The sequence below is a fragment of the Taeniopygia guttata genome, chromosome 12 (genome assembly GCF_048771995.1).
Source record: "Taeniopygia guttata chromosome 12, bTaeGut7.mat, whole genome shotgun sequence".
NCBI classification, from domain to species: Eukaryota; Metazoa; Chordata; class Aves; order Passeriformes; family Estrildidae; genus Taeniopygia; species Taeniopygia guttata.
The window spans coordinates 138,142-157,066 of NC_133037.1; the positions used below are offsets into that span (position 1 = coordinate 138,142).

Sequence of the window (18,925 nt, forward strand, 5' to 3'; positions counted from 1 at the left end):
AGCCGCTTGAATTGTTCAGCCTGGAGGAGACTGAGATCAGACCTGACCATGGTCTGCAGCTCCCCCAGGAGGGGCAGTAGAGGAGCACACCAGTCTCTGCTCTCTGACAGAATGCAAGGAAACAGCATGAAGCTGTCAGGAGAGGGTCATGAAGCTGGCTATTAGGAAAGGGTTAGGGTTAGGTAACAGTCCCAGCAGTTCATCAAGTTACAGCTTGTTCCGGGTATACCCCATAGGAGAATGGGCAGGCAAGCCTGCAAGCCATATTGCAAATTACTGATTTTTGTCTTTCTTTTCATTTAGATGAATGATGTTCTGCTGTACACATATCCCCAGAAGGATGGCAAATACCGACTGAAAAACACTTTAGCTGTGTCAAGCATGAAGGTAATGATTCATCTGTATTAAAAGCTTGAATTAAAGTTTTATAGTGAACTGCTGGTGCTTTGCTGGCTTATGTCTCATATCCAGCAAGAGGAAAGAGGGGACGGACCTGTTATCAGGGCATTCCCTTGTCTCTTACAGGAGACAGAAGGAAAAACTGTAGAAAATAAACATAAAAATATTATCTCTAAGTCTGTGACTTAGTATGACAGCCTTATTCAGACTGCATAAATAATGCAAGCTAAAATCAGTTACCCTCCAATCATGAAGCAAGGAAAAGAAAAGATTTATTATCCCATTTTGTATCCAGCCAATGCATTCTTTTTCCCTTCAATATATTCACTAGAGCTTAGTCTGCCTGGTTTTAAACTCCTGCTACTCAAAATTTACACATGGTGGGTTTTCATGTGCCTTTTAACTGTTTTCATCAAAAGCATTAATGGTTAAAAAAAACAATTAGCCAACTTTATGGGGAAAAGGTGTATTCGGAGCAATTTCATGCAATGATATGAAACCAGTTTCTTCTTCAATAAATTTATAAATTACAAACACAATTAAGCTGTCCTCACACTCCCTGAGTACTCATTGGCATCAGAACCTACGCAACAGGAAATATTGGACCTTCATAACTGCTCTATAACTAATATTCCAAGTTGAATTTATTTGAAAGTGGATTTGAAGTGACAAGTCAAGAGTCTGATGATCTAGAAAACACACAAGATGAGAATTACTAATCATTAATTTCAGTGGAATGACATAGGAAGTTTAAGGTGTTGTGAAAAGGTGGCAGGGGTTGATCACCCCAGGGACCCAAGAGTTTAAAACTAACTCAAGGATCCCAGAAATTCCTAGGAACTGCCAAAATATTCTACCGTCTAGTGAAAAGGAGTTGTGGAGCAAGTTCCTACTGAGGTACGTTTGAAACACTGAGTCACTATCATAATGATGCTTGTTGAAAAAAATGATGTGTGAAACCATGAACCTGTTGCTATTAGCAGGCTACTAATATACTCCATGGTAGGGAAAAAGATTTTAGCTGAGCTGTAGCTTTTAAGTTGGCTTTTTGTTTTTTTTCTTTTTTTTTTTTTCTGTTAAAGAGCCATGCTGCAGACATGCATTTGCTGGACTGAAGTGCTTCACTGTATAATGCCTGCATGTCAGAAAAAAAGTGATTTCTGTTCATTACAAGCATAGACCAAAATGCTCTGACACTTGGCAGACTAAACGTCTCCTATGTTTGTCATATTAAAACTGAACCCTCATAGATACTTAATCCTTATTGACTGGATTATATGATTTTTTTCCCTTCAGCATACCATCGTATTGAAATAGAGATCATACTTCATTACAACAGCAATAAAAAAACCCCTAATGCCCATCTTTTTGCACTGATATATGAAACAGATAGTTGGGATATAAGAGGTCATATGCATTGAGACTTGTGCAGTGTACTGGTTATAGACAGTTTAACTCATGTCCACGTTCATGTTTTCATGGCATTTGTTTCTAGGTCAGTCGCCCAGTGATAGAGAAAGCCCAAAATATCTTGAAGATTGAATACGATGAACATTGCCTGACCCTGTCAGCAAGGTACTGTTCCCAGTTGTCTAGAGCAGAGAGTATTATATTCTAGAGCTGTATCTCTAGGTTAGTCCAACCAGTACCCAAGAATAAAATGGTATCTCATTCTTTTTTAACTAGTGTTTTTCAGTCTGCTATTGGTGACAGACAATGGATGAGTACTTGATTACACAATCAACATTCATTATAAATGCAAGGCTCATAAACTGTAACTAATTCAATCAGTGTGCTCCCTAAAAACTACAAGTTGGGTCTTGATAATATCGTAAAGAGAAAGGAAAGAAGAAGCCTGGGTACTTTCCATTATCTTTTACATTATTTCCCTGCAATGCTAGGAGTCTGTTATATCTCCCTTTTATAAGTTCTCTTGTTACCTGATACCTCTAGGACTGTAAAACTCCTGGAGAAAATAGTAATTAGGTAATACCATGCAACAGATATAAAAGTATATAATAGTGCTTAAGCATCAAAGTCAAAATTAAACCTTACTGGCAACCTCATGGGTTTTTCTAATAAAAGGAATTTCACTAATGAGCTTGCATACTGCTAGTATTGATTGCAACTTGGAGTCAAGATTTCCAGCCTAGGATCCCAAGCCAGTGCCAAAAAGAGGTTGTAGATTAGTTTCTGAACAGAAGATAGCAGTGTACTGTATTTTTTATGGTTCTAGACCAAAACTATCCCGCTAATTTACATACAGCTATAGCAGAAAGGTAACTGATTTGTTTTCCACGTAAAGTTTATTACAAAAGGTATAGCACACTACAGTGATATTAAAATTAATTCTTAAAAAAAGAAGGTCTTCAGTGCTTTTAAGTACTGACTTTCCCACTATCAGTCTGCAACTACAGTGTGCAACAGAATGCCTAGAAACACAGCTGACTTCCTAAATTACACAGTGCCAAAGAAAGATAGAGATGGCACTTTCTAACTCAGAATCAGAACTTGGAGCTCTCATCCTTCCCAGAGCACTTAAAACCATATGTGGGGAGTGCTCATCTACCAGACAAAGCCTTTTGGTCCATTTCCTGTTATAACCATAACCATATATGAGATTTCCATAGACCTCCACACTCTTCACAATCCTCAAAATATACTCAGTAATTATGAATTACCTGCCAGTTATAAAAGCAAGACGTGTACAGTACTTCTGTATCGTAGAGTGGACATTCTGCTGCATGTTCCCTTTCCCCAGACCAACTGAAATTGTCATTCCTAGTGAGCAACTTGGGACGCACTGCTTGCATTATTAGGATGTTTCTTTGCCTTTTATACTTATAATTAGGAAAAACAAAGTATGTGAGGTGACTATGAGCTGTGTTTATTTGTAGATAGAACCAGGACCTGAGACTAAGGTCCTTCTGATAACAGACAGACAGAGGCTGGGATAGAGCCCCTTCCCTCTCCCTCATTCTGTGAGCAATCTGCCATAAATCACCCAAGAACAGTTATTCCTCCTCCTTTTTGTACTGGCTGGCAGAGCTAATGAGGTATCTGTGAGCCAGTAGCCCGCACGTTCTCCTAACTCCATTGTATATTGTCCTTGGCCCGTTACACTCGCCAAAAGAAGCACCAAAGGCAAAAAAGTGCAGAAGGTTTCAAGTATCCCTAAAGACTGTATGTTTTACTGCTCTCACTGAGGGGCTGCCAGCTGCACTAAAGGCCAGTGGTTAACAATGAAAATGCTAACCTCAAAGCCTCTATATTTGTATGAGACAAGGTGAGTGAAATGAGCAAATACAGCATGAGTGCCAGGGACTAAAGGCAGTAGACCAAGGATGACCAAAGCTCAGAAGTCAGCATGGCTATATGAGCAGAAGGCACTGTAAAGTCTTTCCATTTCCTGGTGAAAATGGCTCATTCACCTGAAGAGCCATGTTATTGGTTTAGCAGGGAGCTGCTAACAGATTTGAGCACCGCACTCCTTTATGGAAAAGGCCCATATGCTCTTGTATCTTTATTTGCATTCCAAAAATATTAGTCTTGGACACAGGTATAACTCTGTGGTGCTTATATAAAATACCAGAGAAAATACTAGGAGAACACAGCCAGTATTACCTCCTGAAAGGCTAATTTAGAGTGATAATGGTAGCACTCTGACAAAATCCCATCCTGGTCCAATTTCTGTGTTCTGTGGATGTCCCCTGCTGTATAGTGAAATACAGTGACAACTTGACCCCCTCTTTCTATTTGCGTAATGATGAATATGTGAGCTAACATGGATAACTGATAGCTCAGCACAGAAGATGCATCCCAAAAAGTCCCACAAGGACCAAATATGGCAATGGTGATTCAAGGGCTGAGCTTCTCTGAGTGTCAGAGGGTCAGGAAAAATTCCACTGAGCCTTCATGTAACCAGTTAAATATGTAATTAGGAATAGGCATATGCAAATTGACATACTACATCTTACTTATCAGCATATGGGTGTTATTCCCACATTTAGTCACTAAAAACCTGCTATTACTTCCTAGATATTTTTAATTGAGTGGAAAAGAGGCTTAAGGAGCCAGTTAGATATCAGACTTTTGCTAGCATGTTGTCCTTCTTACCTGTCTTTCCTAAAGTGGCTTTAATTTCCACCACTATATAGGCCATGATTTCCTTTGTGTTTCTTTTGGGTTTTTAAAATAATATATTAATTCTCAAGTGAAGAGAATTTCCATTAAAGAATTAGCAAGACAAATGTTTAAATCAGGAAAATTGGGACTTCTTTTAGTGTTTTCTAGGCAGTAGACATGATTTGTCTGGGAGATACAGACATCTTCAGATTTCTTTTTACGTGCAATTTGAACAGGTGGTAACTTTGGTAGCAATAAGGAGTCATTAGGCTAAATAGAGCTCTGAACAACCTGGTCTAGGGAAAGGTGTCCCTGCCCATGGCAGATCCATGGCATGAGATGATCTTTAAGGTCTCTTCCAACCCAAACCATTCTGAGATTCTATGACTAGTAGTGTGTCTCTTTACAGAGGTGATCTACTGTAGTATAGCTCCTTGGCTTAGCTAAGGAACCTTAGCTCCTCAGCTCCTAGGAAGCTACCCAATTTGTAGTACATACACTAGCTCAGAGTTTCTGCTCCAGGCTTGTTGAATTTTGCACAGGCTGATATTTGTCAGACAAGGGCTTATGCTTATAGTGCAGAGGGATACCAAGTCAAAGATCATCAAGAAAATCTGGCATTTCCTCTTTTTTGTGCTTTTGTTTTTTTCTTTTTTAAGACCACAAAGCAGAAATTGTTCTCAGATGTCTTATTTGATGGTCTTCATGAAGACAGTGTGAGGAAATCACAGCTGAACAGCAGCTGACAATGATGCCACTATTAGTTTATACAACAAAGTCTAGTGGGTAGCTTTAATGTGAGTGGCTGGTGTGATCTGGAGAGGGGAGACCACACTGAGTTCATTCTCTCCTGTGAGTAGAAACCACTAGAGCTGTGCAGTGCGTCAGATGAGCAGGAAGTGCACAGTTTGAAGTCACAGCAGAAAAAACAGCTAAAACAGGCAGGATACATCACGGCTGTAGCAGAGCAAATACATCTGTAAAATAACAGGCACCCACCCTGCTGGTTTTTGGGGATAGGTGGACTAGCAGGGAAATTGTGAAGTGCTCGCTGGTTTGCCTTGTGCACAGGGGGCATCTAGGGGCCAGTCTGGAGAACTACTGGCCTCCACGCGTAACTGCAACTCCAGGGAACACCCAGTTTCCTTCGCTAATGGCTGTCTTGGCTTCTTCTGTTCCAGGAGACTGGAGGTTGTGAAGAAGATGAAGGAAAATTGAATCACTCACGTCTCTACCGTGGGCGATACACTTCTGCATTTCCCAACATGCAATTCACCTAAGCAGCCCACTGTAGAGATGAGCATAAACGCGCTTGCTTTGAGCAACTCATATATGCCAACACTCTATGCACTAGAGTGCCTAAAAGATAGGGCAGACAGGACAAAAAGAGACACTTCATATTGTCCTGTGTGATCTAGGATTGAGCAGCTTATAGCAAAGCCAGAGATTACTTTGAAAAATTTTAAAGGGCATTTAGTTCCTTCTCAGTCACAGTCCTAAGCATGGAGCTACACTAATCATCATTCTGAATATGTCAAACAGTCAATTTTGTTCCTAGTTAGAAAATTATAAGTTCAGCAAATATTCATAAAGTGAAACTTTTCTCCTCTGATCAGTTTGTTTCAGTCCCTGCTGCACATGGCATTGATTGCTCTGCTGTATTTCATTTCCCAGCTCTTGCTCAGAAAGGGATGACTGGTACAGCTGCATCACCAAACACATCCCAGATGACTGCAAAGCTCACAAGACTTCGACTTTCCACAGTAGCGTGGAGGTAAAAGGAGGCCAAATCTTTCAATGCTTGGAAAGGGAAGGGAGAGAAAGAGAGAGAGGGGAAAGGAGGAGGGTTGTACAATATGGAGTTCCTAGTAGCCAGACATTCTATTTGCATTTAAACAAGCATGCCAATGAAACTCATCACAGCTCGTGGGCCACCTCTGAAATATGAATCACAGTCCATACTCTGTGGCCTTTGCTTAGTTTTTCTGAAGGAAGATTGTTTTGTCTTAAACGGCAAACAAGTAGATATTATGGATTCATTAAAAATAGCTACAAACTTCATAGATTAAAAAAAAAACAACCAAGCTACCCATTAAATACACTAATATCATATACACAATAAAGTCCCTACCAGTGCAAACCCCACCCGTAATATTGAAATTATGTGCAATTATGCGTATTATTATCTCATTATTTTCAGTTATTCTACTCCCAGTTGAGGAGGCAAAACCTGCATCTGATAAAAAGTAAAAAAGCTATTTTAGATTACATAGAGCTCCAGTTTTACTAAGTAAGAAAGAGTGCTGGTGAGGCCTCATCTGGAGCGATGTGTCCAGTGCTGGGCTCCTCAGTATGACACATGGAAACCTTGGGAAGAGTCAACAAAGGGCAGCAAAGCTGATCTTGATGTTGATGTGGGACTGGAGCACCTCAGATAGGAGAAAAGGCTGAGAAAGCTGTGACTGTTCAGCCAGAAGAAGAGAAGGCTCAGGGAGCATCTACTGTATGAGTACCTGGAGGGTACAAAGAAGAAAAAAACAGACTCTTCTCAGTGGTGTCCAGTGACAGGACTAGAGGCAGTGGCCACAAACTGAAATACAGGAAATTTCTTCAAACAGCAGAAAACATTTTTTCACCCTGATGGCAACTGAGCACTGGCACCCAGGGTTGCCTGAGGAGGTTGTGAAGTCTCCATCCCTGGAGATGTTCAGAAGACACCCAGACACAGTTCTTGCCAACTGCTACTATGTGGCTCCGCCTGAGCAGAGTGATTGAACCAAGTGGCCTTCAGAGTTCCTTTCAAAAGCTAGCCATTCTATAAATGAATTTTTTAAGACCTCAGAAAGTAAAAAATTAATTCAAAAGCAAATAAGGTGCTTTTTTCCTTGCCTGTATCTAATCTCCTTTTAAACACTTAACAGAAAAAGAGTCAGTTTAGTGATCTAAACCAAATCCTTTTCAAAAACTGAAACAATAATTTCTTTTACATCTCTGCCTCTGGTATAAACTTGAATGTTCACATAGAGAAACTTGGAGGAATTTGATTTGTTTAGATCCTGTGTGTTGAGAGAAGTCTAATTTCCACACAGGAAACAATCCTTCAAAAACCCAAAAGTTTGTCCTAGTTGTGCCAAATCTTGAGCTGTTGTGAACTGACAATGGGGCACTCATAATACTTTGATGCTGAACCTGAAATAGCACACCTTATTAGCTTGCATTCAGTTCCACACTGATCGTGGCTCCCTGGGCTTGGAGCAAAGGCACCTGAACATCACTGCTATGTGATGCATTTCAAGAACTAGGAACAGCAAAAACATTTTCTAAAGCTGCTTATACATCTTGAAATCAACCGGAAAGCATGGACCAGATTTTGAGTGGGGTAAATTAATCTTTGATTCTACTGTTTTCTTTATTCTCTCTTCCTTTATCACACAGCCATCCCAGGGTATAATGACAAAGAGCTCAGGTGCTTTTTCAATTGAGAGTTGTAGAGCTTTTTATGGATATTATTTCAAAAACTGCTAACAAAAAGATGTTTTTAAGTCATGTTCCTACCTGCAATTTTCATATGCAATTATCAGATACTTGTGTGATGTGGAAGAGTGTCAGGGCCTGACCAAAAATAAATTTATGTGGATTTTTACTTTTTGTTACTCTGGCTTTAACAGCAGCGTGTACTAATCTTTCAACACTGAACCAGCTGTATGTCACTTATATAAGTGCATTAGGAATGAGAAAATTTGGGGATCTTAGCAGGTGAAAGTAGATTGAAATGAGAGAATTGTATGTAATGCAACAGGGCTGACTAAGTGTGGATGCTTCTTCATTTATTCTTCTTTGATTTTAAGCTAAGGGAAAGGCTTGGAATACCATTGGGTGAGAGGCCTCCTACACTGGTGCCCGTGTCCCATGTCATGATGTGCATGAACTGTGGCTGTGACTTCACCCTCACTTTGAGGCGACATCATTGCCATGCCTGTGGAAAGGTAAGAGCTGTGCAAGCTTCTCAGGGGGTATTTATTCACACCTCTAGGACACTGGCTGCCACTGCTGTAACCTGAAAATTTGTAGCAACATCAAGATCAGAATTCGACTTCTCACAGAACCAGTGAGTGTTTTGCTAAATTAGCTGGTTAGTTTTCTAATGTTACTAGAAGGAATAACAGTAACCTTGCCTTAAGGTCAAATTACCTCCCGAGGGCTAGTTGTTAAAAGGCTGACATGGTAATTGTTGTTGAGTGCAGCCCTTACGTCTAACACACAGCTAGCTATAGAGACAATGAAGAAATACACTAAAAATAAGGGCTCTGTTCTGGACCAGAGCGGTAACACAACTACTCCATGTCCTGTCCTAATACAGCTGGCAAAATGATCTTCCAAGGAAAGTGAAGAAACTCAGCAACAGAGCATGGTTTGAGATCAGAGACTAAAGGGAAGGTTTCCTCTGTGCTCCAAATGGATGTTGCCGTTTGCCCTAAAGCTCAGGGGATTTATAAGCTTTCTTGGTTTTGTCCCTTAACCTCTGACTACAGAGATTTGCCTGTATACATAAACCTGCAGCCCCTTTTTAAACCACAGCTGTCTTTTAACCTGATTTTTAAATTTATTTTAATAAATCTACCAGCAATTTTTGATAGGATAAAAAAGCATTTAACTTAATCTTTTTTCCTAATTCCATGAGAAAATCAATCTATACATACACAGGGTTTGGAGGAACACACAAGCTTGTTTAAGAAAACAATATTACTAAAAAGCTACGAAGACAGAAGTTATATTAAAGTGGTCTTTGTGTGATTCAGTGGTAGGGAAGGTGTAAATTCCTGGAGAGAAGGACACAGCAATGGTGTGCAATGAAATACAGTGACCATTCTGCTTGGCTTACAACAGTGTAAAGCTACAGCAATCACATTTCAATCAGCAGGCCTTTCCTGACTGCCACAGACTCAGGAAAGAGTCATGTCTGGTCCACTATCCATCTTCCTCTCCCAGCCAGGTTAGGGGATTTGTTTGGTATATACAAGTCTATAAATTTATATTGTATTTATGTGCCTCTCCTCTTGCTGAAACAGATTGTATGTCGAAATTGTTCAAGAAACAAGTACCCCATGAAGTACCTCAAAGATCAAGCAGCCAAAGTCTGTGATAGCTGCTATGTGGAACTTAAGAAAAGAGGTAAGATTCCTTCATTCTTGGCAAAACTGACAAATCGATTTCCTGTTTGTATAATGGGAATGACTTAGGACCTGCCTTCTATATTGTGTTTTGTTAAATAGTACTCCTCATTTCAAGTTTGAGCATGTGTTTTGAGGTTCTGGGAGAGCCAGGCTGTATAGCAGCTAAAACTGTTTAGCAAGCTATAAGATCAAGTTTAGCCAACTGTTTTTTCAGACTGGAACAGGGGAACTTAGGTTAGCTATACAGTAGAAATTCTTTGCTCAGAGGGTGATGAGGCCCTGGCACAGGTTTCCTGGAGAAGCTGCAGCTGCCCTGTCCCTTGGAAGTGTTCCAGGCCAGGTTGGATGGATCTTGGAGCCACCCCACCTGGTCTAGTGAAAGGTGTCCCTGCCCATGGCAGGGGATGGAACAAGATGAAGTTTAAGGTCTCTTCCAGCTCAAACCATTCTGGGATTCTATGATTATAAGCCAGTTCTTTGAGAGCTCCCCTAGCCTTTAGATAAACCAGAATAATGATAAAAACAATGTCCTCCAAGGAGCAGCTGAGGACTGAGTTTGCCTTCTTTGAAGGTAAGGAGTCTGAAAGGTGACCTCATTGCTCTCTGCAGCTTCCTGAGGAGGGGACATGGAAACAGTGGTGCTGATCTCTTCTCCCTCTGATCCAGTGACAAGACACATAAGAAAGGTTCAGCACTTCGGCAGGGAAGGTTCTGACTTGACATGAAGAAACTTTTATTTTCCCAGAGGGTGGCCAAACATGGGAACAGGCTTTCTAGAGAGGTGGTCTATACCCCATGCCTCTCAGTGTTCAAGAGACATTTAAACAATGACCTTAATAACATGTTTTAATGTTTGGGCAACCCTTAATCAGTCAAGCAATTGGACTAGATTATTGTAGGTTCTTCCTAACTGAACAATTTTATTCTATGATGTAATTATAGGTGATAACTATTCCCTGTCATTTCTAATTAATTATCCATTAAAATAAAACAATGTCTTTGTTGTTCTTCACTGTCCTCATCCATATTGTAGCTTTCACAAAAAGAAATACTGAGGCTAATTGCAGAGTCACAAAGAGCTGTTCTGCAGGGCAAGTTTATCTAGTTACAGATGAAACTGTGAATTCCAAACAGAAGAGCTACTGCCTATCTAGAATTTTGTATTATTATCCTACTATATAAGTATCTTCTGACTGAAGTACACATCCAAATAAAAGACAAAAGAGGAAGAGGGGTTACAAATATATGAACAGAGAGTGAGCAGGAAATAATTTTCTTGCACAACTACTCATGTAGACAGTCTCTAAAAGTAAGCTTACTACATTGCCAGGAAAAAAAAGTCATGGACAGATGAAGTTTCATTTTTCCTTCCTGATTAAAGAAATTCACACTAGCCAAGAAAACACATAAACAGATGCTGTCATAACAGCCAAGAAAGTATCCCCAAGCCATTGTGTGCCCAGAAACAGTAACTCGGATTTGTATTAAACTAATGTTGTGCTTTACTAAGAGCTTTCAACTTCTGTGTTGCCAGAAGTGAAATCATGAAGATATGAACTCAGACATGTGGGCCTAAGGGAAATTTTCAGATACAGAATAACTGTCTCCCATGTACTATTCAATGAATGGTTCATACAGAAAGAATGTTGCATTAGTGAATCTATCCTGGAAAGGTTTTACAGAACATAGAGGAGAAAGATGTCAAAGCCATTTGCTAAATGCTCATTTTAAATAAGAAGACAACAAGCTGTGTTTTGTGCTTTGTCAGCTTTCTTGCAGGCCTTTTCAAGAAACTTTAGGTTAGTTTACCATCAACTGAGGGTGCCATGGAACCCACACATTAGACTTAAAAAGGTGCTTTGAAAGAAAGGCTAAAATAAAAACTCTGTATAGAGGAGGCATTACATATTCCTTAGGTATTTGTATTAGTGTATCATGTGTCTAGCCTAGCCTGATATATACCAACTTACCCATTTCCCCCCTTTCCTTTCTGAATTTTCTTAATCTTGCAGAGCGGCCACTAAGTGTGAGCTTCCCTCCAACTTCATCCAGGTGTTCAAGCAGTGCCTTCTCCTCTGTTTTCCACAATATTCATTATTCATCTTTTAAGAAACAGAAGAAAATCCCTTCAGCTCTCATGGAGGTAGGAAGCAAGCTGCCCGAGAAAGGCAAGGAGCTATAGAAAACTGTGTGCTCATATTTCAGCAGCTATGTTTTTAATTTATACTGAGTGCAGTGGTCTCAGCACATGCCTTGGTTTACTTTCATCATGCAACTTTTTTTTCTTTTCACAGTAGTGTTTAAAATACAAAAATACTCTGAGCACTAAAGATACTACAGAAATGTCTTGAGCCCACTGAGAGAGTGGGAGAGTATGGTACTTTAATTTGCTCATCAGCCTATGAAGTCTTAAAAAAACTAAAATGCTTTCAAGGTACTAGATAGAACAATAGGGCAGATCAACAGAGCACGATATACTCTTCATCAGTTACCTTTCTTAACAAGACCCTTACTTCTGAAATATTACTTTGATTTCAAGAGAAATAAAATAACACTTACTTAGGAAATAGACTGAGTAGTACCCCTTGGCAGTCAATTCAAGAGCATACATGTTTCACCAGGCACTTTCCCTCTAGCTCAAGCAAAACTATTTCAAATCAAATGGGTAAAATCTTGACTTCACCAATGTAAACAAAATTCCCACAGATTTCAATGGGGCCATGATTTCTCCAATTGTGTTAGTTTTCTTTCCAGGAACAAGGTGCCAATCATGTTGATGATTGATTCTAGATAGCTAAACTGCCCATTGAACTTGAGTACAGTAAGGTACTCCCATTTCCTGCAGGCATTTATCATTGTATTAAAGAGAGTAGGGTGCAAACATCTTGCTGAACTCATTGTGCAGTTGAGACACTGGAATTTCTTGAGGTTTGTTCATGAAACTGCCAAAGATACAAGCATGTAATACAAACACACAAATTGAGTACTAAAAGAACTAGCAGGCAGAATTTCAACCCCATGAGGAAAAAAGCATCATCTTTGTATACACAGAGAAGCAGCACATCTTTATTAACATGAACTATCTCACAATAGCATTACTCCAAGTCCTGGAACATTTCTGTTCTGCTGCAAAACACTGCTATATTAATTCTCAGTCATCTCTTGTATCAGTGTTACCAAAGCTGGTTTTGAATCTCTGCCCTTTGTTTCCAAGTCAAATACTACTACAATTTACTGCTGAAACTAATGTTATACACTGCATTCTATGTGTGCTTGTGTATAGTTCCATCTACTCAAAACCTGGATTCTTAAGAACATTAAGCCCTTAGACCTCAAAATATTTTTATGAGACGAGCAAGTCTTCTCAGAAATATGATTTCAAAAATAAAACGAAGTAATTACCAAAGTGATTAACATAAATTAATATCAAAACACATCAAGGCCGTATATATACCAACATCTCAAAAGTGTTCAGCCACAAGACTGTAATTCACTTCTGGACGCAATGTACATTGAAAATACAGAAAGCACCCAAAAACCACCAGATATGGGAAAAGGGACAAGTTTGGCTTTTCTGAACACAACTGTAAACTTACTGACTTCAATAATAACTCAACTGCCTATTTTCTGTTAAGTTACTGAGAATGAAGTTTAACTATAAATATTCAAAGAGTTAAAAAGAACCATAATACCATGCTTATATTTTTTCTGTATCAATCCTTTTAAGGTTTAACTTAGTGGTTGGTGTGATGCAAACATGCATAATCAGGAGGGGAAAAGACTTTGCTGTTACAAATCCTGATTTCTTCTACTGTGCTCCAGGTGGCAGCCTCAGGAGAGGGAGCTACCATCAGTGGTTACCTCAGCAGATGTAAGGGAGGCAAAAGACACTGGAAGAAACGGTGGTTTGTTATCAAAGGCAAAGTTCTCTACACCTACATAGCAAATGAGGTACTGTGCAATCTGTCTTGAAATAGTTTTCTATCTGAGACTCCTTTTTTACTCCCTACAGGGAGGAGACCAGTAAATGGGAAAGGTATAAACGGTAGTTCTTCCAACTTCCTGCTTCTGAGACCTGGTCCTAATAGACTGACTCAGCCACAGTCCTAGTTAGACCTGTCACACGCTGCCCTTATTTGATTTCTTATTATTCATACTGTTATGAATTGTCAGCCACTGGGAACCTTAACATACATATTTACACCTAAAGATTTCAAGATCCTTCTCTGGTGTACTTAGTAACTGTCACATATTTTTGTAGATAGAGATTACTATGATCCATTTCTGGTGGGGAGGAATATCTCGTAGTTTGGCAAATATAAATAAGACATGCTTGTCCAACTAGCACTGACAGGGAAAGACAGGAGGCAGTCTGCAGAAGTGAGAACAATGCCTTCTGTGTTGGCCTGCAAGCTCTTCCTCACAGTCAAGGAGGCTGGGTATCAGCTAGATCATTTTTATGTATTTTATCCCTTTTCTTATTTTATAATAGCTGTAATACAGATAAACTTGAAGTGTGATATAAAGTTTGGTTATAATGGATAGATTTCATAAGCAAAACAAAAAAAAATCATTTTGCTCAAATAAAGGATATAGAATGTAAAAACCTGTCAAAGCAATGCTTGGTACTTTAAGCCTTTAGAATACTTTGCAAACATCAGATATTTAAACTTGCAACACCATCACCCCTGTGATGGTTATATGAAGCAATGTTATCCCCTTTAAACAGATGAGGAGATTGAGTCAGAAAAGGATTCATGGTTTGCCCAGCAGTTCAGACCATTAGCATCAAATTCAGTATCCAACACAATTACCTTATGTCTTTTAACCTTAAAAGTGATTATTTCTGGTTCAGCAATAGGAAAAAAGCAGCAATGGGTTACTTTACTTTCCTGATCTGCAATTTACCTTCTAAAAGCAGAGGCAAAGGCAATACACACATATAATCTACCTAAATAAAGTGACCAAAACTGCAGCTATCAGTAACAGCTAACCTGCAATTTCATTAGGGCTTATGGTTTTCTTTACCTTGTAAAAAGCTATGTCTGCCAAGCAAAATTCACTGAAGTTTCTTGGGAGTAAATTAATGATTAATTGCATTACTAATGAGGAAATTTCCAAGCAGCCTTTTGGAAAGCATGTGTGCTGCTTGAGAAAGAGCAGGTTTCTAAAAAAGTCACTAGTGTTGTGAAAAGAAATGACAAGGTACCAAAAGGACCACTACTTGCAGCCAGGAAATAAAAATGATTGAAAGAAACATAACTGGAAGTGAGTCTCGGGCTTTCAGAACTGCTGCTGTACTCCTAATAATCTCAAATTTGCCTCCAGGACCATAATGTCAAAGGCAGCCATCAAAATCATGGCTAATTTGACCTTCACGGCCATGTGGATGATCATGAAGGACTGGACTTTGAGAGCTGGTGTTCAAGACTCAGACTAGATAAAACATGTGCAGTACTCAGGCACTGCTCCTGTTTGGGTTAAAATCCATGTGTCCAGCAGAACATCCACACTACTGCTTTTGCAGAACTGTCACAGAGGGGTTGTAAAATTTGCTTTTCAGAAAGAGCCTCAAACTGTCTCTACATTTTGGTTCACTTCTCCTTCACTTTCAGGACAAAGTTGCTACAGAAAGTTTGCCTTTGTTGGGTTTCACCATTGCTCCAGAAAAGGAAGAAGGAAACATGGATACAGTTTTTCATCTCTACCACAAGCAGACGCTCTTTTATAGCTTCCGAGCAGAGGATAACAATTCAGCACACAGGTATGGGGATAGATTTCCACATTAGCCAGTGAGCTTATGTAGGGATTTTTCCCTCCTTCAATTCAGAATGCCTTTATAACAGGTGAAACAAACAGCTTTCAGAATTTTGATTAAGCCAGATTGCATGTCACTGGCCTGACTGACATTAAAAATCTACCTGGTGCTTTTCAGTTCCTTCAGGAAGGAGAATTTGCTCCCTTCTGTAGGTAAAGAAGAGACTGAGCCTCAAAGGTCATAGCTAGAAGTCTGTCAAAGGTGATTACTGTAGAAAAACTTCTAGTTTGCATGCTAAATTTATCCATTTCTTAGTTTTCTCATCAACAAATGATTGTTTGGATTTCCCATTCTAATGTTACTGCTTACACATAATAAGAGTCACAAAATTTGTAATAAAAATCCAGCACCCCAAGACACACAGAAAAAGAAATAAGTATTTATAGGAGGTTTTGTTGCTTTAAATCATACTTCACCAGATTCATCTTTCCTATTCTAAGAAAGCACTATCTTCGAGATTTTACAATAAACTACTGGTCAAGATTGTACTAGAAAGCAAGAGTCCCAGTACACAGCTCCCTGCTTTAATCACAGAACTATTGTTCCTCATTAGAGCTGGGTTGGAAAATACAGTCTTCTTCATGTTTTATGTTCTTGAAGTATTTATTTTTCTTAAAATAAAAAAAAAAAATTATATGTACCATTTTTCTTTCCCCTACTTTTTAGGTGGATTGAAGCCATGGAAGAAGCATCCATATTATAGCAGCTTTCACTCAATGAACTTGGAATAAATTCTCAGATTTCTACACATTTCCAGCAACCCTCTTCTGATTTAGAAAACTGAACAGTGTATTTCAGGCCCACTGGCCACACACACTGGATCTGAACTGTTTCCAGCTTGCTCTTTTTCTTCCTCCTTCTTACATACACATTGTTGCAAATGAAAATTTCAAGATAAGAGATTATTTATGGTGATCTTTATGTCTGTGCAAGTTCAGCCTGTACTATAAGCTTCTCTTCTGATCCCACAGTAACCTAAGTCTAACGTCAAGAACAGAAAATACATGGAAATATTGACTATAGTAAGTAATAGACTCAGTTTTACTTATTCCAGACTACTATCATATTTCATTGGGTTGGTTTTGATGTCTACTGTGACATGAGAAACAATGCAGTAAACAACAAATTATCATTTAAAGCACTTTATCATTTTTTATTGAACTACAGCTTCATTATTTGATGTTTCTAAGGAGTTCTGTGGCCTGATTTATTACTCATCCATCAACAGGTGCCACCATGAAATTATGCCCCACGTATGCTAAATTGCTTCCACAGAAAATGAAGTAAAAACACCTTCAATTTACCTGGTTTACCAACACTTCACTGACCACGATCCAACATAGTTACTTACTATCAATTATAATTTTACACAAATCAACGTATAATTTATGTTAAAGGTTTCGTTTTGTATCACTGCAGTACTTTGAAATGCACTCAAGTAGCTCTACAGATCCAGATGCTGAATTATGTCTCTCTAAATACTTCAGACTCAAACTCAAAGGTTATTTTTAATTTATTATAAAACTACAGACAGTTTTTATTTAACACATCTACCTAGCAGTGTTAAGATTTTTATTATCTATTTAAATACTGTATCTTTAATTTCAAAATTCCTGTTGTTTCTGTGGTTCTTGTTATGAAAAATGTCATCAAAAGTTTAATCCACATAACCAGTACATCATTTGAAATATGGTGAGTGGACTGAAATGCACTTTTCTAAACCTGCTCTGCTGGAGTCACTTGGAACTCCTGTGGCCACACCTGTCCTATGTCAGACTGCTGTGGTGCTTTACATCAGCTGAGGATATAGATCTCTGGAGTTTGGGGGTGGGGTTTTTTGTTTGGTTTGGATTTGTTGGGGGTTTTTTTGGTTGTTGTTGTTGTGTGGGTTGTTTTTTGTTTTCATTTTTGTTTTGGGTGGGGTTTGTTTTGTTTTTCTTGTTTGTTTGGTTTGGTTTTCTTGTTTTGGTTATTGTTGTTGTGGTGGGGTATTTTAATGTTTTGGGTGGGAGTTTTTATAAAGATGACTGAGAAGTGATGTTCTAATCATTGCAACACAGTGGTTTTGTCCTCAGTCATAATATTTAACTGAGGAACAGAATGACATCTACGATTAAAATATATCTTTGTATAAAAATAACATGCTCAAGAATTTACTTACATTAAATTATATTGGTGGGAATTTTTATTACTTTTATTTTTCACTTTTTTCAAGGAACTTAATGGAGATCTGAATTTTTGACCCTAACAAATTTTTTAGAATTGTCCATATTTTAAAGGTCTACAATATACATCCAAATGGTAAGGTAGATCAGTTTATCACCTGGATAAACAAGTTTAGAGAAACAAATATACATCTAGCACTAAATACAAAGGTCATTTTTGGGGTTTTTTTGATACATCTGAGTCTGACCATTCCATTAAGCATATATTATCATGTGCAAACAGAAACCAAGAATGAGAAAAATAAAACTTCTGTATTCTTTAGTTAATGGATGAACAGCAAGCAAGCTTAACTTTATTTCATGTAAGAGCCATAGCCTTGCTACCAATACACTGTAAATGTTTATCTCCCCTTGAAAACATTTTGCACTGACAAGAAAAATAAGACAACATTGAATACAGAGTAAGATCTCTAACCGTGGTCTGAAACAAAACAAAACTGCATTACAGAACGACAATATTATGAAGATTTAGGTGCTGACATGTAGTGACTATTGTATAGAGCTTTCAGTTAGAAGCAGGAAATGAATATGAAAATATTTTGTTGTAAAAAATAAGATACAGTGCTATTAAACATTATTTTAAGTAATGTAGAGAAATAAAAGAGCAAAACATAACTGCAGTTCTACAGGCTTTTCCTTTACACCATTACTACCTTTGACTCCAACTTCGCAGTTCCAGTTACTGTTAGAGACACTTGCCTGTTAAGCAGTTCTCTGACAAATAAGGAAAAGCATCAGAAGATGGTACTGGAAGCCTTCTGGTACAAACAGGATTTAGACCGCATTGGTATGATGATGTGCTTCAATCACACTGATTTATCTTCTATAAACCCTATCTGCTTTACTTCATCTTGACTTCAGTTACAGGTACAAATGGTCTCAATGCAGCATAAAGAGAAAAAAAAAAAAAAAGAAAATGTCCTCACAATTTCAGTCCTGCTGTTAACTAAATCTGAGTAAAGCTAAGCATCAGAGACAGAAATATTTATTTCAGAGTTAACCCAGTAATCACCTTTTAGAAAATGATAACATTCAAATAGAGGTACACACTCAGTTGACATTTACTTACCCAGCTTTTTCTTACTAATTTCTAGCTAGTATTACTCCTTCAAAACAAAAATTTTGTTCCATGTCTTCACAAATATGATAAAAAAATTTAGTAGCAAGCCATGAGTTTCAAGCTG

General features: G+C 38.4%; 2 protein-coding genes across 8 annotated transcripts in view; one reads left to right on the forward strand and one right to left on the reverse strand.

Moving 5' to 3' along the window:
* FGD5 (FYVE, RhoGEF and PH domain containing 5) overlaps window positions 1-18,356 on the forward strand; it is an 80,077-nt gene extending 61,721 nt beyond the window's left edge. Inside the window, exons 13-21 of one of the 2 annotated variants that reach the window (XM_030282774.3) lie at window positions 304-387; window positions 1,895-1,974; window positions 6,199-6,298; window positions 8,373-8,510; window positions 9,594-9,696; window positions 11,711-11,841; window positions 13,521-13,649; window positions 15,314-15,462; window positions 16,183-18,356. In XM_030282774.3, coding sequence (XP_030138634.2) covers window positions 304-387; window positions 1,895-1,974; window positions 6,199-6,298; window positions 8,373-8,510; window positions 9,594-9,696; window positions 11,711-11,841; window positions 13,521-13,649; window positions 15,314-15,462; window positions 16,183-16,219 — 951 coding nt within the window. In that variant the 3' untranslated portion in view covers window positions 16,220-18,356. The other variant, XM_072934890.1, reaches the window with a different exon arrangement.
* The window catches only part of LOC116808883 (uncharacterized), a 116,705-nt gene that overhangs the window by 92,839 nt on the left and 4,941 nt on the right, over window positions 1-18,925 (reverse strand). The gene's annotated exons all lie outside the window — the stretch shown is intronic.